At 47.5% G+C, this 20,110-nt stretch overlaps 1 protein-coding gene across 3 annotated transcripts; it reads left to right on the top strand.

Moving 5' to 3' along the window:
- The first annotated feature begins 8,175 nt into the window (after positions 1–8,175).
- tor4ab (torsin family 4, member Ab) lies at positions 8,176–12,731 on the top strand. Of its 3 annotated transcripts, none has more exons than XM_090239268.1 (3): positions 8,176–8,406; positions 10,202–10,639; positions 11,094–12,731. In XM_090239268.1, the coding sequence occupies exons 2-3, from the start codon at positions 10,202–10,204 to the stop codon at positions 11,913–11,915; spliced, it is 1,260 nt and encodes a 419-aa protein (XP_090095394.1). In that variant the 5' UTR covers positions 8,176–8,406; the 3' UTR covers positions 11,916–12,731. The 3 variants fall into 3 exon arrangements, with proteins under 3 accessions (XP_090095394.1, XP_036835230.2, XP_036835231.2); XM_036979335.2 differs by having other exon boundaries at positions 8,203–8,432; XM_036979336.2 differs by having other exon boundaries at positions 8,246–8,380.
- Positions 12,732–20,110: the final 7,379 nt, after the last annotated feature.

Below are 20,110 nucleotides of genomic sequence, written 5' to 3'. Positions count from 1 at the left end.
CACAATCATGAAGTGGAACGACATTTATTGGATATTTCAAACTTTTTTAACAAATCAAAAACTGAAAAATTGGGCGTGCAAAATTATTCAGCCCCCTTAAGTTAATACTTTGTAGCGCCACCTTTTGCTGCGATTACAGCTGTAAGTCGCTTGGGGTATGTCTCTATCAGTTTTGCACATCGAGAGACTGAAATTTTTTCCCATTCCTCCTTGCAAAACAGCTTGAGCTCAGTGAGGTTGGATGGAGAGCATTTGTGAACAGCAGTTTTCAGTTCTTTCCACAGATTCTCGATTGGATTCAGGTCTGGACTTTGACTTGGCCATTCTAACACCTGGATATGTTTATTTTTGAACCATTCCATTGTAGATTTTGCTTTATGTTTTGGATCATTGTCTTGTTGTCTTGTCTAACCGTCAGATGGAATAGAGGAGGAACGTCTAACCGTCAGATGGAATAAAAGGAGGAACGTCTAACCGTCAGATGGAATAGAGGAGGAACGTCCACAAATCTCCGTCCCAGTCTCAGGTCTTTTGCAGACTCCATCAGGTTTTCTTCCAGAATGGTCCTGTATTTGGCTCCATCCATCTTCCCATCAATTTTAACCATCTTCCCTGTCCCTGCTGAAGAAAAGCAGGCCCAAACCATGATGCTGCCAACACCATGTTTGACAGTGGGGATGGTGTGTTCAGCTGTGTTGCTTTTACGCCAAACATTACGTTTTGCATTGTTGCCAAAAAGTTCAATTTTGGTTTCATCTGACCAGAGCACCTTCTTCCACATGTTTGGTGTGTCTCCCAGGTGGCTTGTGGCAAACTTTAAACAACACTTTTTATGGATATCTTTAAGAAATGGCTTTCTTGCCACTCTTCCATAAAGGCCAGATTTGTGCAATATACGACTGATTGTTGTCCTATGGACAGAGTCTCCCACCTCAGCTGTAGATCTCTGCAGTTCATCCAGAGTGATCATGGGCCTCTTGGCTGCATCTCTGATCAGTCTTCTCCTTGTATGAGCTGAAAGTTTAGAGGGACGGCCAGGTCTTGGTAGATTTGCAGTGGTCTGATACTCCTTCCATTTCAATATTATCGCTTGCACAGTGCTCCTTGGGATGTTTAAAGCTTGGGAAATATTTTTGTATCCAAGTCCGGCTTTAAACTTCTTCACAACAGTATCTCGGACCTGCCTGGTGTGTTCCTTGTTCTTCATGATGCTCTCTGCGCTTTTGACGGACCTCTGAGACTATCACAGTGCAGGTGCATTTATACGGAGACTTGATTACACACAGGTGGATTGTATTTATCATCATTAGTCATTTAGGTCAACATTGGATCATTCAGAGATCCTCACTGAACTTCTGGAGAGAGTTTGCTGCACTGAAAGTAAAGGGGCTGAATAATTTTGCACGCCCAATTTTTCAGTTTTTGGTTTGTTAAAAAAGTTTGAAATATCCAATAAATGTCGTTCCACTTCATGATTGTGTCCCACTTGTTGTTGATTCTTCACAAAAAAAAAACAGTTTTATATCTTTATGTTTGAAGCCTGAAATGTGGCAAAAGGTCGCAAAGTTCAAGGGGGCCGAATACTTTCGCAAGGCACTGTATCACATGCTCACTGAGGGGTTTATTACACAATTGAATTACAGAAAGTGACACTGTCTGTCTGTCCACCTGTCTGTCTGTATCTGTCCACCTGTCTGTATCTGTCTGTCTGTCCGCCTGTCTGTATCTGTCTGTCTGTCTGTCCACTTGTCTGTATCTGTCTGTCTGTCTGTCCACTTGTCTGTATCTGTCTGTCTGTCTGTCTGTCCACCTGTCTGTATCTGTCTGTCCACCTGTCTGTCTGTATCTGTCCACCTGTCTGTATCTGTCTGTCTGTCCGCCTGTCTGTGTCTGCTTGTCTGTCCACCTGTCTGTATCTGTCTGTCTGTCCACTATTCTGTATCTGTCTGTCTGTCTGTCTGTCTGTCCACCTGTCTGCATCTGTCTGTCCACCTGTCTATCTGTCCACCTGTCTGTCTGTCTGTCCGCCTGTCTGTCCACTTGTCTGTATCTGTCTGTCCACCTGCCTGTCCACTTGTCTGTATCTGTCTGTCCACCTGTCTGTATCTGTCTGTCCACTTGTCTGTCCACCTGTCTGTATCTGTCTGTCTGTCCACTTGTCTGTATCTGTCTGTCTGTCCACCTGTCTGTATCTGTCTGTCCACTTGTCTGTATCTGTCTGTCTGTCCACCTGTCTGTATCTGTCTGTCCGCCTGTCTGTCCACTTGTCTGTATCTGTCTGTCCACCTGTCTGTCCACTTGTCTGTATCTGTCTGTCCACCTGTCTGTATCTGTCTGTCTGTCCACCTGTCTGTATCTGTCTGTCTGTCCACCTGTCTGTCCACCTGTCCACTTGTCTGTCCACCTGTCTGTCTGTCCACCTGTCTGTGTCTGTCTGTCCACTTGTCTGTCTGTCCACTTGTCTTTCCGCGTGTCTGTCTGCCTGTCTGTCCACTTGTCTGTCCACTTGTCTGTATCTGTCTGTCTGTCCACCTATCTGTCTGTCCACTTGTCTTTCCGCGTGTCTGTCTGCCTGTCTGTCCACTTGTCTGTCTGTCCACATGTCTGTATCTGTCTGTCTGTATCTGTCTGTCTGTCCACTTGTCTGTCCACCTGTCTGTCTGTACACCTATCTGTCTGTCCACTTGTCTGTCCACCTGTCTGTCTGTCCACTTGTCTTTCCGCATGTCTGTCTGCCTGCCTGCCTGCCTGTCTGTCTGTCTGTCTGCCTGTCTGCCTGTCACTCTGTCTGTCTGCCTGCCTGTCTGTCTGTCTGTCTGTCTGTCTGTCTGTCTGTGTCTCTGTCTGTCTGTGTGTCTGTCTGCCTGCCTGCAAGCGTGTCTGTCTGTGTGTCTGTGTGTCTGTCTGTGTCTCTGTCTGTCTGTCTGTCTGTCTGCCTGCCTGTCTGTGTGTCTGTGTGTGTGTGTCTGTGTGTGTCTGTGTGTCTTTTTATTTTTCCTTTATTTAACTAGGCAAGTCAGTTAAGAACAAATTCTTATTTTCAATGACGGCCTAGGAACAGTGGGTTAACTGCCTGTTCAGGGGCAGAACGACAGTTGTACCTTGTCAGTTCGGGGGTTTGAACTTGCAACCTTCCGGTTACTAGTCCAACGCTCTAACCACTAGGCTAGCCTGCCGCCCCTGTCTGTGTGTCTGTGTGTGTCTGTGTGTCTGTGTGTCTGTGTGTGTCTGTGTGTGTCTGTGTGTCTGTGTGTCTGTGTGTGTCTGTGTGTGTCTGTGTGTGTCTGTGTGTGTCTGTGTGTGTCTGTGTGTGTCTGTGTGTGTCTGTGTGTCTGTGTGTGTCTGTGTGTCTGTGTGTCTGTGTGTGTCTGTGTGTCTGTGTGTGTCTGTGTGTCTGTGTGTGTCTGTGTGTGTCTGTGTGTGTCTGTGTGTCTGTGTGTGTCTGTGTGTCTGTGTGTGTCTGTGTGTCTGTGTGTGTCTGTGTGTCTGTGTGTGTCTGTGTGTCTGTGTGTGTCTGTGTGTGTCTGTGTGTCTGTGTGTGTCTGTGTGTCTGTGTGTGTCTGTGTGTCTGTGTGTGTCTGTGTGTCTGTGTGTCTGTGTGTGATCAGTTTGATGTATTTATTAGACTATTAGTATAATGTGAAACTACACGAGTTGCTGTTGTGTTTGTGAAAGGTGGTGCAGTTTTCAATCAGCAGTAATAACTAGCCATTACCAGCTCCATGGATACACACATAATGTGTTTGTGAAAGGTGGTGCAGTTTTCAATTAGCATTTTTAACTAGCCATTTACCAGCTCCATGGATACACACATAGCGTGTTTAAATGCCAATTCCGTTACCAAGGTGGGGCTGATGCATACACACACACGCCTACCCAACATGCACTGAGACAGAGTACCACTCACATGTATCTGTCAGTCACACAGGGAGGGGACACACCAACGTTGAAAAGGAAAAAGACTGTTCTGTTACATTTGTTTATCTCTGCTGTTGCATGGAAATGAAAGTCTTAGCTGATACAATTGTAAATGAGAATTATCTCGCACGAAGATAAAGGGCAGATATCCAGACAAACACAGATCGGTTATGATTTATTTTGTTGTTAAGTCAACATACCTGACTGATGAGAAAGCATTCTGTATCCCCTGGCTAGACCTGGCTAAACCTGGCTAGACCTGGCTAAACCTGGATAGACCTGGCTAAACCTGGATAGACCTGGCTAAACCTGGATAGACCTGGCTAAACCTGGCTAGACCTGGCTAAACCTGGCTAAACCTGGCTAAACCTGGCTAAACCTGGCTAGACCTGGCTAAACCTGGCTAGACCTGGCTAAACCTGGCTAAACCTGGATAACCTGGCTAGACCTGGCTAAACCTGGCTAGACCTGGTTAGATTCACCACACAGTGTGTGTCACACTCAACTGTAGATGGGAATAGCATGGAATTGTATCATACACAAGATCAAACATTCCCTAGCCCACAGATACTCATGCTCCCCCCAAAATGAATACACACACACACACACACACACACACACACACACACACACACACACACACACAGAGAGAGAGACACACACACACACACACACGTACAGACACACACACACGTACAGACACACACACACGCACACAGAGAGAGAGAGAGACATGTATAGGCATGCAAACAAATCCACAGTACAAGGACATCCCTCTCAGACTCCTCAACCTCTAGCCCATACCCCCGAAGCAGTTAATCAGAAAGGATGGGGATAGGTTTAGACAATATGGTGGTTGTTTACACCTGACTAACCTTAGTTTACGTGCTAATTGTGAATAGCACATAAAGGCCTGGAACCATCAATACAAATCTGGCCTGTGTGGGAGTGAACTAGTTGGGAGTGAAAGTACCTGTCATTATTTGATCTTAGTGACTCACATGACGGTGAGGCGTGGCTTGGAAGCAGAGACCTAATGTGTAGTTGGAGACTGTGTTCGGAGGGACCATCCCCAAGACAGAGACACAATCATTACTCAATCTCTTAGACACACACATACACACACACACACACACACACAGACAGACAGACAGACAGACAGACAGACAGACAGACAGACAGACAGACAGACAGACAGACAGACACGCGGAAAGACAAGTGGACAGACAGAGTGTTTCCATTTTCATAATGATCCATTTGGAAATTATTATGTAGGCAATGAGTAGTGCATGATGTTTTTTTTTACCTTAGGGACCAATGGTTTGGTCACTGGAAAAGAAGAGGCTTGGATGAGAGAAGAGGGGAGGGAGAACGAGAAGAGGGGGAGGAGTGAGAGCAGGGGTGGGGGAACGAGAAGAGGGGGAGGAGTGAGAGCAGGGGTGGGAGAACGAGAAGAGGGGGAGGAGTGAGAGGAGGGGAGGGAGAACGAGAAGAGGGGGTGGAGTGAGAGGAGGGGGAGGAGTGAGAGCAGGGGTGGGGGAACGAGAAGAGGGGGAGGAGTGAGAGCAGGGGAGGAGGAATGAGAAGAGGGGGAGGAGTGAGAGCAGGGGTGGGGGAACGAGAAGAGGGGGAGGAGTGAGAGCAGGGGAGGGAGAACGAGAAGAGTGAGAGCAGGGGTGGAAGAACGAGAAGAGTGAGAGCAGGGGTGGAAGAACGAGAAGAGGGGGAGGAGTGAGAGGAGGGGTGGGAGAACGAGAAGAGGGGGAGAGTGAAAGCAGGGGTGGGAGAACGAGAAGAGTGAGAGCAGGGGTGGAAGAACGAGAAGAGGGGGAGGAGGGGTGGGAGAACGAGAAGAAGGGGAGGAGTGAGAGCAGGGTTGGGAGAACGAGAAGAGGGGGAGGAGGGGTGGGAGAACGAGAAGAAGGCGAGGAGTGAGAGCAGGGGTGGGAGAACGAGAACAGGGGGAGGAGGGGTGGGAGAACGAGAAGGGGAGGAGTGAGAGCAGGGGTGGGGGAACGAGAAGAGGGGGAGGAGTGAGAGCAGGGGTGGGAGAACGAGAAGAGGGGGAGAAGTGAGAGGAGGGGAGGGAGAACGAGAAAAGGGGGAGGAGTGAGAGGAGGGGGAGGAGTGAGAGCAGGGGTGGGGGAACGAGAAGAGGGGGAGGAGTGAGAGCAGGGGAGGAGGAATGAGAAGAGGGGGAGGAGTGAGAGCAGGGGTGGGGGAACGAGAAGAGGGGGAGGAGGGAGAACGAGAAGAGTGAGAGCAGGGGTGGAAGAACGAGAAGAGTGAGAGCAGGGGTGAAAGAACGAGAAGAGGGGGAGGAGTGAGAGGAGGCGTGGGAGAACGAGAAGAGGGGGAGGAGTGAGAGCAGGGGTGGAAGAACGAGAAGAGTGAGAGCAGGGGTGGAAGAACGAGAAGAGGGGGAGGAGGGGTGGGAGAACGAGAAGAAGGGGAGGAGTGAGAGCAGGGGTGGGAGAACGAGAAGAGGGGGAGGAGGGGTGGGAGAACGAGAAGAAGGGGAGGAGTGAGAGCAGGGGTGGGGGAACGAGAAGAGGGGGAGGAGTGAGAGCAGGGGTGGGAGAACGAGAAGAGGGGGAGGAGTGAGAGGAGGGGAGGGAGAACGAGAAGAGGGGTGGAGTGAGAGGAGGGGGAGGAGTGAGAGCAGGGGTGGGGGAACGAGAAGAGGGGGAGGAGTGAGAGCAGGGGTGGGGGAACGAGAAGAGGGGGAGGAGTGAGAGCAGGGGAGAGGGAATGAGAAGAGGGGGAGGAGTGAGAGCAGGGGTGGGGGAACGAGAAGAGGGGGAGGAGTGAGAGCAGGGGAGGGAGAACGAGAAGAGTGAGAGCAGGGGTGGAAGAACGAGAAGAAGGGGAGGAGTGAGAGGAGGGGAGGGAGAACGAGAAGAGGGGGAGTAGTTAGAGGAGGGGGAGGAGTGAGAGCAGGGGTGGGGGAACGAGAAGAGGGGGAGGAGTGAGAGCAGGGGAGGGAGAACGAGAAGAGGGGAAGGAGTGAGAGGAGGGGAGGGAGAACGAGAAGAGGGGGAGGAGTTAGAGGAGGGGGAGGAGTGAGAGCAGGGGTGGGGGAACGAGAAGAGGGGGAGGAGTGAGAGCAGGGAAAGGGGGAACGAGAAGATGGGGAGGAGTGAGAGCAGGGGTGGGGGAACGAGAAGAGGGGGAGGAGTGAGAGCAGGGGTGGGAGAACGAGAAGAGTGAGAGCAGGGGTGGAAGAACGAGAAGAAGGGGAGGAGTGAGAGCAGGGTTGGGAGAACGAGAAGAGGGGGAGGAGGGGTGGGAGAACGAGAAGAAGGGGAGGAGTGAGAGCAGGGGTGGGAGAACGAGAAGAGGGGGAGGAGGGGTGGGAGAACGAGAAGAAGGGGAGGAGTGAGAGCAGGGGTGGGGGAACGAGAAGAGAGGGAGGAGTGTGAGCAGGGGTGGGAGAATGAGAAGAGGGGGAGAAGTGAGAGGAGGTGAGGGAGAACGAGAAGAGGGGGAGGAGTGAGAGGAGGGGGAGGAGTGAGAGCAGGGGTGGGGGAACGAGAAGAGGGGGAGGAGTGAGAGCAGGGGAGGAGGAACGAGAAGAGGGGGAGGAGTGAGAGCAGGGGTGGGGGAACGAGAAGAGGGGGAGGAGGGAGAACGAGAAGAGTGAGAGCAGGGGTGGAAGAACGAGAAGAGTGAGAGCAGGGGTGGAAGAACGAGAAGAGGGGGAGGAGTGAGAGGAGGGGTGGGAGAACGAGAAGAGGGGGAGGAGTGAGAGCAGGGGTGGGAGAACGAGAAGAGTGAGAGCAGGGGTGGAAGAACGAGAAGAGGGGGAGGAGGGGTGGGAGAACGAGAAGAGGGGGAGGAGTGAGAGCAGGGGTGGGGGAACGAGAAGAGGGGGAGGAGGGGTGGGAGAACGAGAAGAGGGGGAGGAGTGAGAGCAGGGGTGGGAGAACGAGAAGAGGGGGAGGAGGGGTGGGAGAACGAGAAGAGGGGGAGGAGGGGTGGGAGAACGAAAAGAGGGGGAGGAGTGAGAGCAGGGGTGGGGGAACGAGAAGAGGGGGAGGAGGGGTGGGAGAACGAGAAGAGGGGGAGGAGTGAGAGCAGGGGTGGGGGAACGAGAAGAGGGGGAGGAGTGAGAGCAGGGGTGGGGGAACGAGAAGAGGGGGAGGAGTGAGAGCAGGGGTGGGGGAACGAGAAGAGGGGGAGGAGTGAGAGCAGGGGTGGGGGAACGAGAAGAGGGGGAGGAGTGAGAGCAGGGGTGGGGGAACGAGAAGATGGGGAGGAGTGAGAGCAGGGGTGGGAGAACGAGAAGAGGGGGAGGAGGGGTGGGAGAACGAGAAGAGGGGGAGGAGTGAGAGCAGGGGTGGGAGTACGAGCACGCCTCACTGGACACAGGTGTTACCGTTTCGGACGAGCGCATTTGTGTTTGCCATCCTCATTCACAATCTGCGAGTCGAGACTTTTGCCCTCTTCGGTGGTCACCACGGTAAGACGAACACCAGGGTCACCACGGTAAGACGAACACCAGGGTCACCACGGTAAGACGAACACCAACAGCCCTTCTCATCCTTCCCTCCTCTCTTCATACATGTAATCTATCTCTCACTCTCTTTTTTTACTCCTTCCATCGCTTTCCCTCTTTCTCCAATTTTTTAAAATGTTAATATCCCTTTCTGCATTGTGGTAAATATCTCTCCCATCAAGCTTAAGATTTAACAATGAAATATTGTTATATCTCTATTTTTGTCTTACCGACATGTCTCGCTCTATTTTTCCCCCTGTCTCTCTTCCTCCACTTGATGACTAATATTTGCATACTGAGACGGTTCTGTATCGTGTAAAACATTAAACCTCAAGTTTGCCTTCCTTTCTGGGGAACACACAGACATTATCCCACCCATCCATCGACGCATGCAATTCTTCATGTTTTTTTTTTGTGTTTCAAACTTTACACTACACCCAGATTAAAGCATGGGACATTTCACTTCCTCTTTGTGCGACCTAGTCCAATGCAAAGTTATTACTCCATAAATAGCACTATGCAAAAGGCTTATGGCCTCGTTTTCTAACTGGGATAATGTTCCTTGTTCATCTGACCAAACTCTTCGATTGCAAAGGAGAATGTTTTTTGGGGTTATTTTGGGGTCATGAGGTGGTTGTTTCTCAACATTCTCTGCACCAGGTGACAGGTAGTTCATCGGTTTAAGAACTTGACTTTGTTGTGGGGACAAAGTGTTGGTCTGCGAGATTAAGAATCTGTAAACACTTGTCTTTACCTTGAGGAGTCTGAGAAGACACACACACACAAACCCTCCTCTATAAATACACAGACACCCTCATGCGCTAACACCAAATCTTAATGATTAATGACCTACATTACTCCTGTTTTTGTTAACCAAAAATCATCCAAAACGTCAGGAGTCACGCAAATCCTGCCTCCTCGCTCGTTAAGAGGGATTCATAGACACACAACTAATATCTAACATACATAACATAGGTGTATATTTTAAGTTCAAAATATTGCACTGAATGAGAGATAATAGCCACAAGTGCAAAGTGTATCTGTCATTGAGCATTATTATTAACACTATGAACTAATGAACTAACACAGAGTGTGAAGCATAGTCACCTTGAGATAAACTTTGTTTCTTTACACGTTGATTGTCCTTTGTGTGAACATAGCGGCTTACTGGACCCCCAGGAAGAGTAGTTGCTGCCTTGGCTAATGGGGATCCTTAATAAATACCACATGATGCTAATGGAGATCCTTAATAAATACCACATCATGCTAATGGGGATCCTTAATAAATACCACATCATGCTAATGGGGATCCTTAATAAATACCACATCCTGCTAATGGGGATCCTTAATAAATACCACATCATGCTAATGTGGATCCTTAATAAATACCACATCATGCTAATGGGGATCCTTAATAAATACCACATCATGCTAATGGGGATCCTTAATAAATACCACATCCTGCTAATGGGGATCCTTAATAAATACCACATCATGCTAATGGGGATCCTTAATAAATACCACATCATGCTAATGGGGATCCTTAATAAATACCACATCCTGCTAATGGGGATCCTTAATAAATACCACATCATGCTAATGGGGATCCTTAATAAATACCACATCATGCTAATGGGGATCCTTAATAAATACCACATCATGCTAATGGGGATCCTTAATAAATACCACATGATGCTAATGGGGATCCTTAATAAATACCACATCATGCTGTGTCCACACTGTTGTCCCTCTGTCCTATATATCTCTGTCTTGTTTTTTGGACAGATGGGAGATAAGGAGGACAGCTCAGGGAGCTTCTCAGAGGAGGCTAAGACAGAGGAGCAGAAGGCCAAGCTCATCCACCCAAGGCCGTCGCTGATATCCCCTGAACTGAAAGCCATGATCCGCATCAGGACCAAGTACCAGGCTCTGAAGAGACGTCGGCTAGACTCAGCCACTGGGCTCTTTGCCTCAGGTAGACCCTCCACGGGCCCCGACCCCAGTTTACCCACCGACCCAGGTAGACCCTCCATGGGCCCCGGCCCATCCACCGCCCCAGAGATCTTCACCTCCAATGTCAAGCAGGCCACCCACAGGAGGAGGAGGAGGAAAGGGTCTCGTGTGCTCTTCCCTAACAACTGTTGCAAGGTCGTCCCCAGTGACAAGGACCGGAGCCGGGCCAAACCTTTCTTTGTCCTCTTCGGTATCATCGTATCCCTTCAGGTCAACTCTAAACTTGTCTCTTTTCTGTGTTTTCCACTCCTTTTTTCCACTCTCTAACTCAGTCGCTAGTTACCCAACTACAGATATCATTATCCCTTAGGCTCAATGAGCAGGCACAGCCACATGATTTGCCTAGTGCTGTATATCCCACGGTTGCCATCATAGCAAAAGGATACATTGCTTCTTCTTTTTTCCTCTCTTCTTTTTGTTACCACTAATGGTGTTGAATTACACTCAAAACAGCCGGAAGGGCTTTTGAAAATGCCAATTATGCTTCAGTTTCATTGTGGATGAGGATACAGCGGAGTTCTTTTCCAGTTATGTGATTTGTAAAAACGTGTTCCACTGCTCATCTGTCCTCCTACTAATGGCATTGAACAGAATAAACAGAATGGAACGTTATTCCAGTCAATAACACTTACAAAAATGACTTTCCTTTCCCGTCCTCTCGCAGGTTTACAATGCCATCGAGAACCTGGATGACCATGTGGCACCGTATGACCTGGAAGGCCTGGACAAGACGCTGCGCAGGGAGGTGTTTGGCCAGCAAGGGGCGATAGAAGAGCTGATGGAGCACCTCCAGGGCTACCTGTCCACCTACGCTCACTCCCAGCCCCTGGCCCTGGCCCTGCACGGCCCCAGCGGCGTGGGCAAGAGCCACCTGGGTCGCCTGCTGGTCCGCCACTTCCGCTCGGTGCTGGGAGAAGACCTGGTGGTGCAGTACTTCACCCTACACCACTGCCCCGTACAAGGTGATGTGGGCCAGTGCGCCCGAGAGTTGTCCCTCTGGGTGGAGGAGATAGTGGAGCATGCCGAGGCTCAGGAGAAGATCCCTGTCTTTGTGCTAGACGAGGTGGAGTTGATGCCGGCTCCTTTGCTGGACGTGCTGCAAGGCCTGCTTCAGCCCAACCAGACCAACGAGCGTCTGAACGTCATCTATGTCCTCCTCAGTAGTCTGGGGCAGGAGGAGATCACCAGACACATACTGCAGAATGTCTCCTGCACTGCGAAGCCAGCCAGAGCTCTTCTGCGGCATACCTTGGCAGAGCATCACCCTCTTTGGGCAGAGGCGGGGCTGGATATCGTGTCCCTGACGCTTCTTGAAAAAAGCCATGTGATGGAGTGTTTGCTGGAGGAAATGACACGAGAGGGGTTTTACCCCGACCACGGTCACATCGAGCGGCTGGCGGAGGAACTGTCCTATTTCACCACCATGGGTCACCAGTACTCACAAAATGGCTGCAAACAAGTGGTGGCCAGAGTCAACCTTCTGTGAGAACATCCATCGAGTGACAATAAACACGGTGTCTGATAGACAGTTGGCCAAAACCAATTAAATCTAATTTGTACAACTTCATTCTTACTTACCTGCTACTCTGTGAAAGAGTGTCACGATTTTCTCTGTTTGCCCACTCTACCCAAGGATCCGTTTGTGGTTGGATGGCATAACTACCATTTGTTTTAGCTGGCATCCCGTGGATGTCACCTTGGAGTTTCAGCATGCTAGTCTAGCATAGAAGCTGGTCTCCAGTTCACCTCAGCGGTTGCTCTGGTCCCTCTGAATGATGTTCCAGCTCTGGGTACAGCTGCTCTTTTGCTGTGTAGCTTAAAGAAAACATCAGGGTGGGGAAGAGTATTCCTCATCTGTTCAAGCTGAAGAAAAAAACACAGTTAAAAAAAATAACAACTCTCCTTTGATTACTGAATGGCCTTGAGACAAACGCCAGCGAGCCAGACTGAGGCAGTCAGGCAAAGAGAAGAGCCTAATGACGTTGAACTCCATGAACTTGTTTGTGCTCATTAAGACGAGGCGTCGCGACATTGTTCCAGAACTCTAGGAGCAACTATCTTTTTGTTTTTACTTTTCAAAACCACATGCGCGTCTAGGCACGTCCTTCTATCCAACATATCCAATAATACCCAGATAGATAGATATTGTTTTCTACCATTGAGTTCTCATGAATTCCTAGGATCTTGAATGATCTTGGGTTCAAAGCATTCGAACCATATGACATTGTATACCCTATTCCGTGTGCACTCTTCTTGAAAAATAAATAAAAATAAAAAAAAAGGTTTACCAATTGTAGTTGAATATTGATGGTTTGCACTGTGTCTCCTTTTAGAGTCAGTGAACTATGAGAACAGGGTCCTACTAATGTGATTATGTATATATCTATAAAGCACTTTTTGGGTCTCAAGACAAAAGTGAACTGCTTGAACTTCAAAAGTGCTCCCCTGGTGTTCATCTCTTCAAAAATATAGTGAGAACACAGACAGACAGACAGACAGACAGACAGACAGACAGACAGACAGACGGGCTTAACAGAAAGACAGACAGACAGAGGAGATGGATCGGCTTGCCAGACAGACAGACAGTCAGACAGACAGACAGACAGACAGACAGACAGGCTTAACAGAAAGACAGACAGACAGAGGAGATGGATCGGCTTGCCAGACAGACAGACAGACAGACAGACAGACAGACAGAGGAGATAGATCGGCTTGCCTGACAGACAGACAGACAGGCAGAGAGAGGAGATGGATCGCTTGCCAGACAGACAGACAGACAGACAGACAGAGAGAGAGAGAGAGAGAGGAAGAGACAGAGAGGGAGAGAGAGAGAGAGGGGAAGAGACAGACAGACAGACAGACAGACAGACAGACAGACAGACAGACAGACAGACAGACAGAGGAGATGGATCGCTTGCCAGACAGAGGAGATGGATCACTTGCCAGACAGACAGACAGACAGACACAGAGAGAGAGTGAGAGAGAGAGAGGAAGAGACAGAGAGGGAGAGAGAGAGAGGGGAAGAGACAGACAGACAGACAGACAGACAGACAGACAGACAGACAGACAGACAGACAGACAGACAGACAGACAGACGGGCTTAACAGAAAGACAGACAGACAGAGGAGATGGATCGGCTTGCCAGACAGACAGACAGTCAGACAGACAGACAGACAGGCAGACAGGCTTAACAGAAAGACAGACAGACAGAGGAGATGGATCGGCTTGCCAGACAGACAGACAGACAGACAGACAGAGGAGATAGATCGGCTTGCCTGACAGACAGACAGACAGGCAGACAGAGGAGATGGATCGCTTGCCAGACAGACAGACAGACAGAGGAGATGGATCGCTTGCCAGACAGACAGACAGACAGACAGACAGACAGAGAGAGAGAGAGAGAGAGAGAGGAAGAGACAGAGAGGGAGAGAGAGAGGGGAAGAGACAGACAGACAGACAGACAGACAGACAGACAGACAGACAGACAGACAGACAGACAGACAGACAGACAGACAGACAGAGGAGATGGATCGCTTGCCAGACAGACAGACAGACAGAGGAGATGGATCGCTTGCCAGACAGACAGACAGACAGACACAGAGAGAGAGTGAGAGAGAGAGAGGAAGAGACAGAGAGGGAGAGAGAGAGAGGGGAAGAGACAGACAGACAGACAGACAGACAGACAGACAGACAGACAGACAGACAGACAGACAGACAGACAGAGGAGATGGATCACTTGCCAGACAGACAGACAGACAGACACAGAGAGAGAGTGAGAGAGAGAGAGGAAGAGACAGAGAGGGAGAGAGAGAGAGGGGAAGAGACAGACAGACAGACAGACAGACAGACAGACAGACAGACGGGCTTAACAGAAAGACAGACAGACAGAGGAGATGGATCGGCTTGCCAGACAGACAGACAGTCAGACAGACAGACAGACAGGCAGACAGGCTTAACAGAAAGACAGACAGACAGAGGAGATGGATCGGCTTGCCAGACAGACAGACAGACAGACAGACAGACAGAGGAGATAGATCGGCTTGCCTGACAGACAGACAGACAGGCAGACAGAGGGAGGAGATGGATCGCTTGCCAGACAGACAGACAGACAGAGGAGATGGATCGCTTGCCAGACAGACAGACAGACAGACAGACAGACAGACAGAGAGAGAGAGAGAGAGAGGAAGAGACAGAGAGGGAGAGAGAGAGGGGAAGAGACAGACAGACAGACAGACAGACAGACAGACAGACAGACAGACAGACAGACAGACAGACAGACAGACAGACAGAGGAGATGGATCGCTTGCCAGACAGACAGACAGACAGAGGAGATGGATCGCTTGCCAGACAGACAGACAGACAGACACAGAGAGAGAGTGAGAGAGAGAGAGGAAGAGACAGAGAGGGAGAGAGAGAGAGGGGAAGAGACAGACAGACAGACAGACAGACAGACAGACAGACAGACAGACAGACAGACAGACAGACAGACAGACAGACAGACAGACAGACAGACAGACAGACAGACAGACAGACAGAGAGAGAGAGAGAGAGAGGAGATGGCTTACCTTAGCAACAGTCATCAAAATTGTTAAAAGGTTTTAAAAACAATTCTAGTTGGACAATGGATGAAGATACTCCAAACATTTAGAATTGTTATAATCCGTTAGACGTTGACTGAATTACATAAAACATTTAACTGGCACGACGGACAAATAATAAATTGAGTTCAGGGATTTTGGTGCGAATTCACGTATTTCATTTATTGTCAAATTTCACTTTTTTTCTTAGAAAACACTAATATATACATTCTTATTGTAGCAGGTATTTTTTTAAATATTTTGTGTTAAAACAAAGACAATTATATGTGTCTCATTTGAATAAATACTAATAAATATTAATACATTAGCATAAAGGGGTGAAACAGACCTGCAACCACCAAACACTTGCTTTGTCTACCCTACATGCACTCACCTGCCCTGTCTAGACTGCCTAATTAATTACTGTGTGTCAATAGCAGGATACCCTCGGAATAAAAATCAACAGTTTTGGGCTCGAGATTACACCTCTATGCATGCAGTACATTGTTTTCCAGATCAGACATAATATCACTGTAATCAGTGTTCATTTTTTTTGGGAAGTTGCTTTTCATTTCACCGCGTCTAATTTGTAAACTTGATCAAATCATTACTTTTTTTCAATTCCACAAAAAAACTAAATATACACCGATGAAAATAAAGGTAACTTTCTCTTTTTGTTTCTGATGTACGTGTCCAGACAATGTGTTAAATCACAAAGTTTTCCTGTAGATTCAATGGAAACACAATATAATTCACAGAGCCCATTTCAGCCATTACCTGGTTGTGTTTGACAGGTCATTACAAACATTGGTGGTAACGTTAATAATAACGTGGGGGGGGGGGGGGGGGGGGGGGGGGGAAACGACAGGCACAAGCAAGAGTATGAAAGAGTCGCAGGAGTAAAACGAATGCAATCAAATCCAGCCAGATTTGCGTGACAAGTGGAATTTGCACCCCTCAAACACAGAGAAACAGATAGCTTGTAAGAGACAGATCCTCGGGTGGGAGGGTCATTCGCGTTGCTACTTGACTTGCCTGATGATTTGATTGCGTGCAGTGAACCAGAGCAGACAGTGGGAACACCTTAGGATCAAACGGGGGAAAAAAAACATTCCTTAAATCTTTCTGATTTTGTGGTCGAAGCCGGGCTGAGAATGCATGCCGGTAAAGGTGAAGAGTACACCACTATTATCACAACATCACACTCAGTGGTGGTTCTAGCTTGTATGGCTCCCTGGGCGAACCCTCCCTTCAGCACTTCACCATTCTGCACTAAACTGGCATTTTTATTCAGACAATTGGAACAACACAAATAAATAATCATAACATTTAAAACTATATTAATATCAAAATACATACAAAAATAAGACTCATCTATGTCAGAAAGAAGTAACAAAGTCAATTAGAAACAAATTTGTTGTGATTTGGCACTCGAGCGTCAATACATTACCCTTCCCCCAACAATGTCAACCAAGAGTCAAGACTACATTACCCATCACCCAACACAGTCAACCAAGAGTCAAGACTACATTACCCATCACCCAACACTGTCAACCAAGAGTCAAGACTACATTACCCTTCCCCCAACAATGTCAACCAAGAGTCAAGACTACATTACCCATCACCCAACACAGTCAACCAAGAGTCAAGACTACATTACCCATCACCCAACACTGTCAACCAAGAGTCAAGACTACATTACCCATCACCCAACAATGTCAACCAAGAGTCAAGACTACATTACCCATCACCCAACAATGTCAACCAAGAGTCAAGACTACATTACCCATCCCCCAACAATGTCAACCAAGAGTCAAGACTACATTACCCATCACCCAACACTGTCAACCAAGAGTCAAGACTACATTACCCATCACCCAACACTGTCAACCAAGAGTCAAGACTACATTACCCATCACCCAACAATGTCAACCAAGAGTCAAGACTACATTACCCATCACCCAACAATGTCAACCAAGAGTCAAGACTACATTACCCATCCCCCAACAATGTCAACCAAGAGTCAAGACTACATTACCCTTCCCCCAACAATGTCAACCAAGAGTCAAGACTACATTACCCATCACCCAACACAGTTAACCAAGAGTCAAGACTACATTACCCATCACCCAACACAGTCAACCAAGAGTCAAGACTACATTACCCATCACCCAACACTGTCAACCAAGAGTCAAGACTACATTACCCATCACCCAACAATGTCAACCAAGAGTCAAGCCTAAACCAATTCACCTTGGTGGTGTGCAGACTGGTTTTATATTAATCTTAACGATTTAGCACAAACCAGAAAAAAATGCAACAACATGTCTGTGAAACTATACATTCACAGTATTATGAATGAATTGTGGTTTATTTGGTAGCATTTCGTAGTGTGACTGATTTTACTAATTGCATTAGTACTGCACAAAGTCAGAGGTGCGCTATTTGATAGATTCCCCCGCTTTTTGTGCGGGTGCCCATGTTGCCTATACCTAAATCTGCCACTGATCACACCCCATAGTGATTTAATCAGTTTACTATATGCAGTACCAGTCAATAGTTTGGACACACCTACTCATTCAAGAGTTTTTCTTTTTTTGAACTATTTTCTACATTGTAGAATAATAGTGAAGACATCAAAACTATGAAATAACACATATGGAATCATGAAGTAATCATAAAAAGTGTTAACAAATCTAAATATATTTCTTCAAAGTAGCCACCCTTTGCCTTAATGACAGCTTTGCACACTCTTGGCATTCTCTCAACCAGCTTCATGTGGTAGATACCAGTATTGCATTCCAATTAACAGGTGAGCCTTGTTAAATAGTGGAATTTCTTTCCTTTTTAATGCGTTTGAGCCAATCAGTTGTGTTGTGACAAGGTAGGGGGGAGGGTTCCAACCGCCGTGTCTTTCTGAGACGCAGAGTTCCCACCATGAAGCATGGAAGAGCATGGAAGAGGAAGTGTGGGGATGGTGTGGGGATGATTTGCCGGTGACTTATTAAAAAAAATTAACCAGCATGGCAACCACAGCATTCTGCAGCAATACTTCATCCCATCTGGTTTGCACTTAATGGGACTATCATTTGTTTTTCAACAGGACAATGACAAGACACACCTCCAGGCTGTGTAAGGGCTATTTGACCAAGAAAGAGAATGATGGAGTGTTGCATCTGATGACCTGGCCTCCACAATCACCCGACCTCAACACAATTGAGGTTGTTTGGGATGAGTTGGACCGCAGAGTGAAGGAAAAGCAGCCAACAAGTGCTCAGCACATGTGGGAACTCCTTCAAGACTATTGAAAAAGCATTCCAGGTGAAGCTGGTTGAGAGAATGCCAAGAGTGTGTAAAGCTGTCATCAAGGGAAAAGGTGGCTTCTTTGAAGAATCTAAAATCAAAAATATATTTGAATTTTTTTAACACTTTTTTTGGTTTCTACATGATTCCATCGGTGTTATTTCATAGTTGTGATGTCTTCACAATTTTTCTACAATGTAGAAAATAGTACAAATAAAGAAAAAACCTTGAGTGGGTGTGTCCAAACATTTGACTGGGACTGTACATATTTCAGTTGTAAATCTTTAAAATCATTTTTTTTAGAAATGATTGTTGTGGTCAAATGGAGGCAACTCAGCCATATGTCTCCACACTATGTTACCACAGTATCTTCCATTTCCAGTCCATGTGTAATGATTTAAGTACAAACAGAGAGTAAAATAGAGGAAATGGGGAAAACCTGAACATTTCAATGGACAAAATCATAAGGGCTGGGGTTCTGAGAGCCTAAAAATGGAACCCAGAGTAGTTCCCTAGCAACTTCAGTTGGTATGGCAATAAATCAGTTATCTTAAGAGGGCGGCTGCGGGGATAGAGCACCCCTCCAAAACAAACAAAACAAAGCAAGTGTAAATAGGCCAGACCACAAATGTTAATAACATGCTAGTAAACATCCTGCCTTCCAAGAGCAAACAGCTACAGTTCAGGACCTTTATTTAACGCTTTCCTACTAGATTTTCGACTTATTTTTCCAAATTCATTGTTCCTTTAATTAAGAAGGGGGTCAATCAGAATGATTGAAGAAATCACGATGTATGAATCTTCTTCATACAAGTATAATTATAATTATTATTATTTGACCCTGCTGGTCATCTATGAACAGTTGAACATCTTGGCCATGTTCTGTTATAATCTCCACCCGGCACAGCCAGAAGAGGACTGGCCACCCCACATAGCCTGGTTCCTCTCTAGGTTTCTTTCCTAGGTTCTGGCCTTTCTAGGGGTTTTTTTCCTAGCCACCGTGCTTCTACACCTGCATTGCTTGCTGTTTGGGGATTTTAGACTGAGTTTCTGTACAGCACTTTGTGACATCAGCTGATGTAAGAAGGGCTTTATAAATACATTTGATTGACTGATTATAAAACGTAAAACATCTTATTAATTATAACAGCTTCTTATCACATAATTTATATCAACCTCTGAGTCACCTCACCATTGGAATGCAGGTTAGGGTGTTTTTGCCTGTCTAAATATAGTTTAGGCGGGTTACCTGGCTGCAGGAGAACAGGCTACGCCCATTGTTCAACTACTTAAATACATTCTGTGGAAGACTATCAAGAGGAAAGGCACTAAGTGCAGAAAGAGATGAAGAGGGAGTCAGAGACATAAGGTGAAATACAAGGAGGTTTAACTGAAATTTATAGCGATAATAATATAATCAACTGAGTCAAACTTCAGAGAAACCAGGGTAAAACACTGTCAGTTTTACTTGAGAGAGTGATTGATTTTATTGCCGGAGAAAAAACAAGCGAGAGAGAGGACAGGCAGAGCAAAATCCGACAGGCAAAGACAGAAGAGACCAACTCTACAAGAGAGACCCGCTCTCGCTTCACAATGTGTGCCTCCAGTTCAGAGAGCCAAGCTACTTCCTGGCAAAGTGTTCCCGTCGGGCCCTTAGGAGCCCCTGCTGCAGCTGGGGGGACATACCGGCCAGCGTCTCTCCGGCCCCGAGGACGCAGGCCACCCAGGGTGCTCTACCCTCCCCTGGTGAGAAGAGTCCTGCCCCGGGAAGAACCTGACTCCGCACGCCGTTGGCTACTGC

This window comes from Oncorhynchus mykiss, chromosome 6, assembly GCF_057628025.1.
Source record: "Oncorhynchus mykiss isolate SJ-2025 chromosome 6, ASM5762802v1, whole genome shotgun sequence".
Taxonomy (NCBI): Eukaryota; Metazoa; Chordata; class Actinopteri; order Salmoniformes; family Salmonidae; genus Oncorhynchus; species Oncorhynchus mykiss.
This window is presented reverse-complemented; position numbering and strand designations above follow the sequence as displayed.

Coding starts and splice junctions, on each gene's coding strand:
- tor4ab (XM_090239268.1), top strand. CDS start 10,202: ATGGGAGATAAGGAGGACAGCTCAGGGAGCTTCTCAGAGGAGGCTAAG. Junction 10,640..11,093: donor GTATCATCGTATCCCTTCAG/GTCAACTCTAAA, acceptor GTCCTCTCGCAG/GTTTACAATGCCATCGAGAA.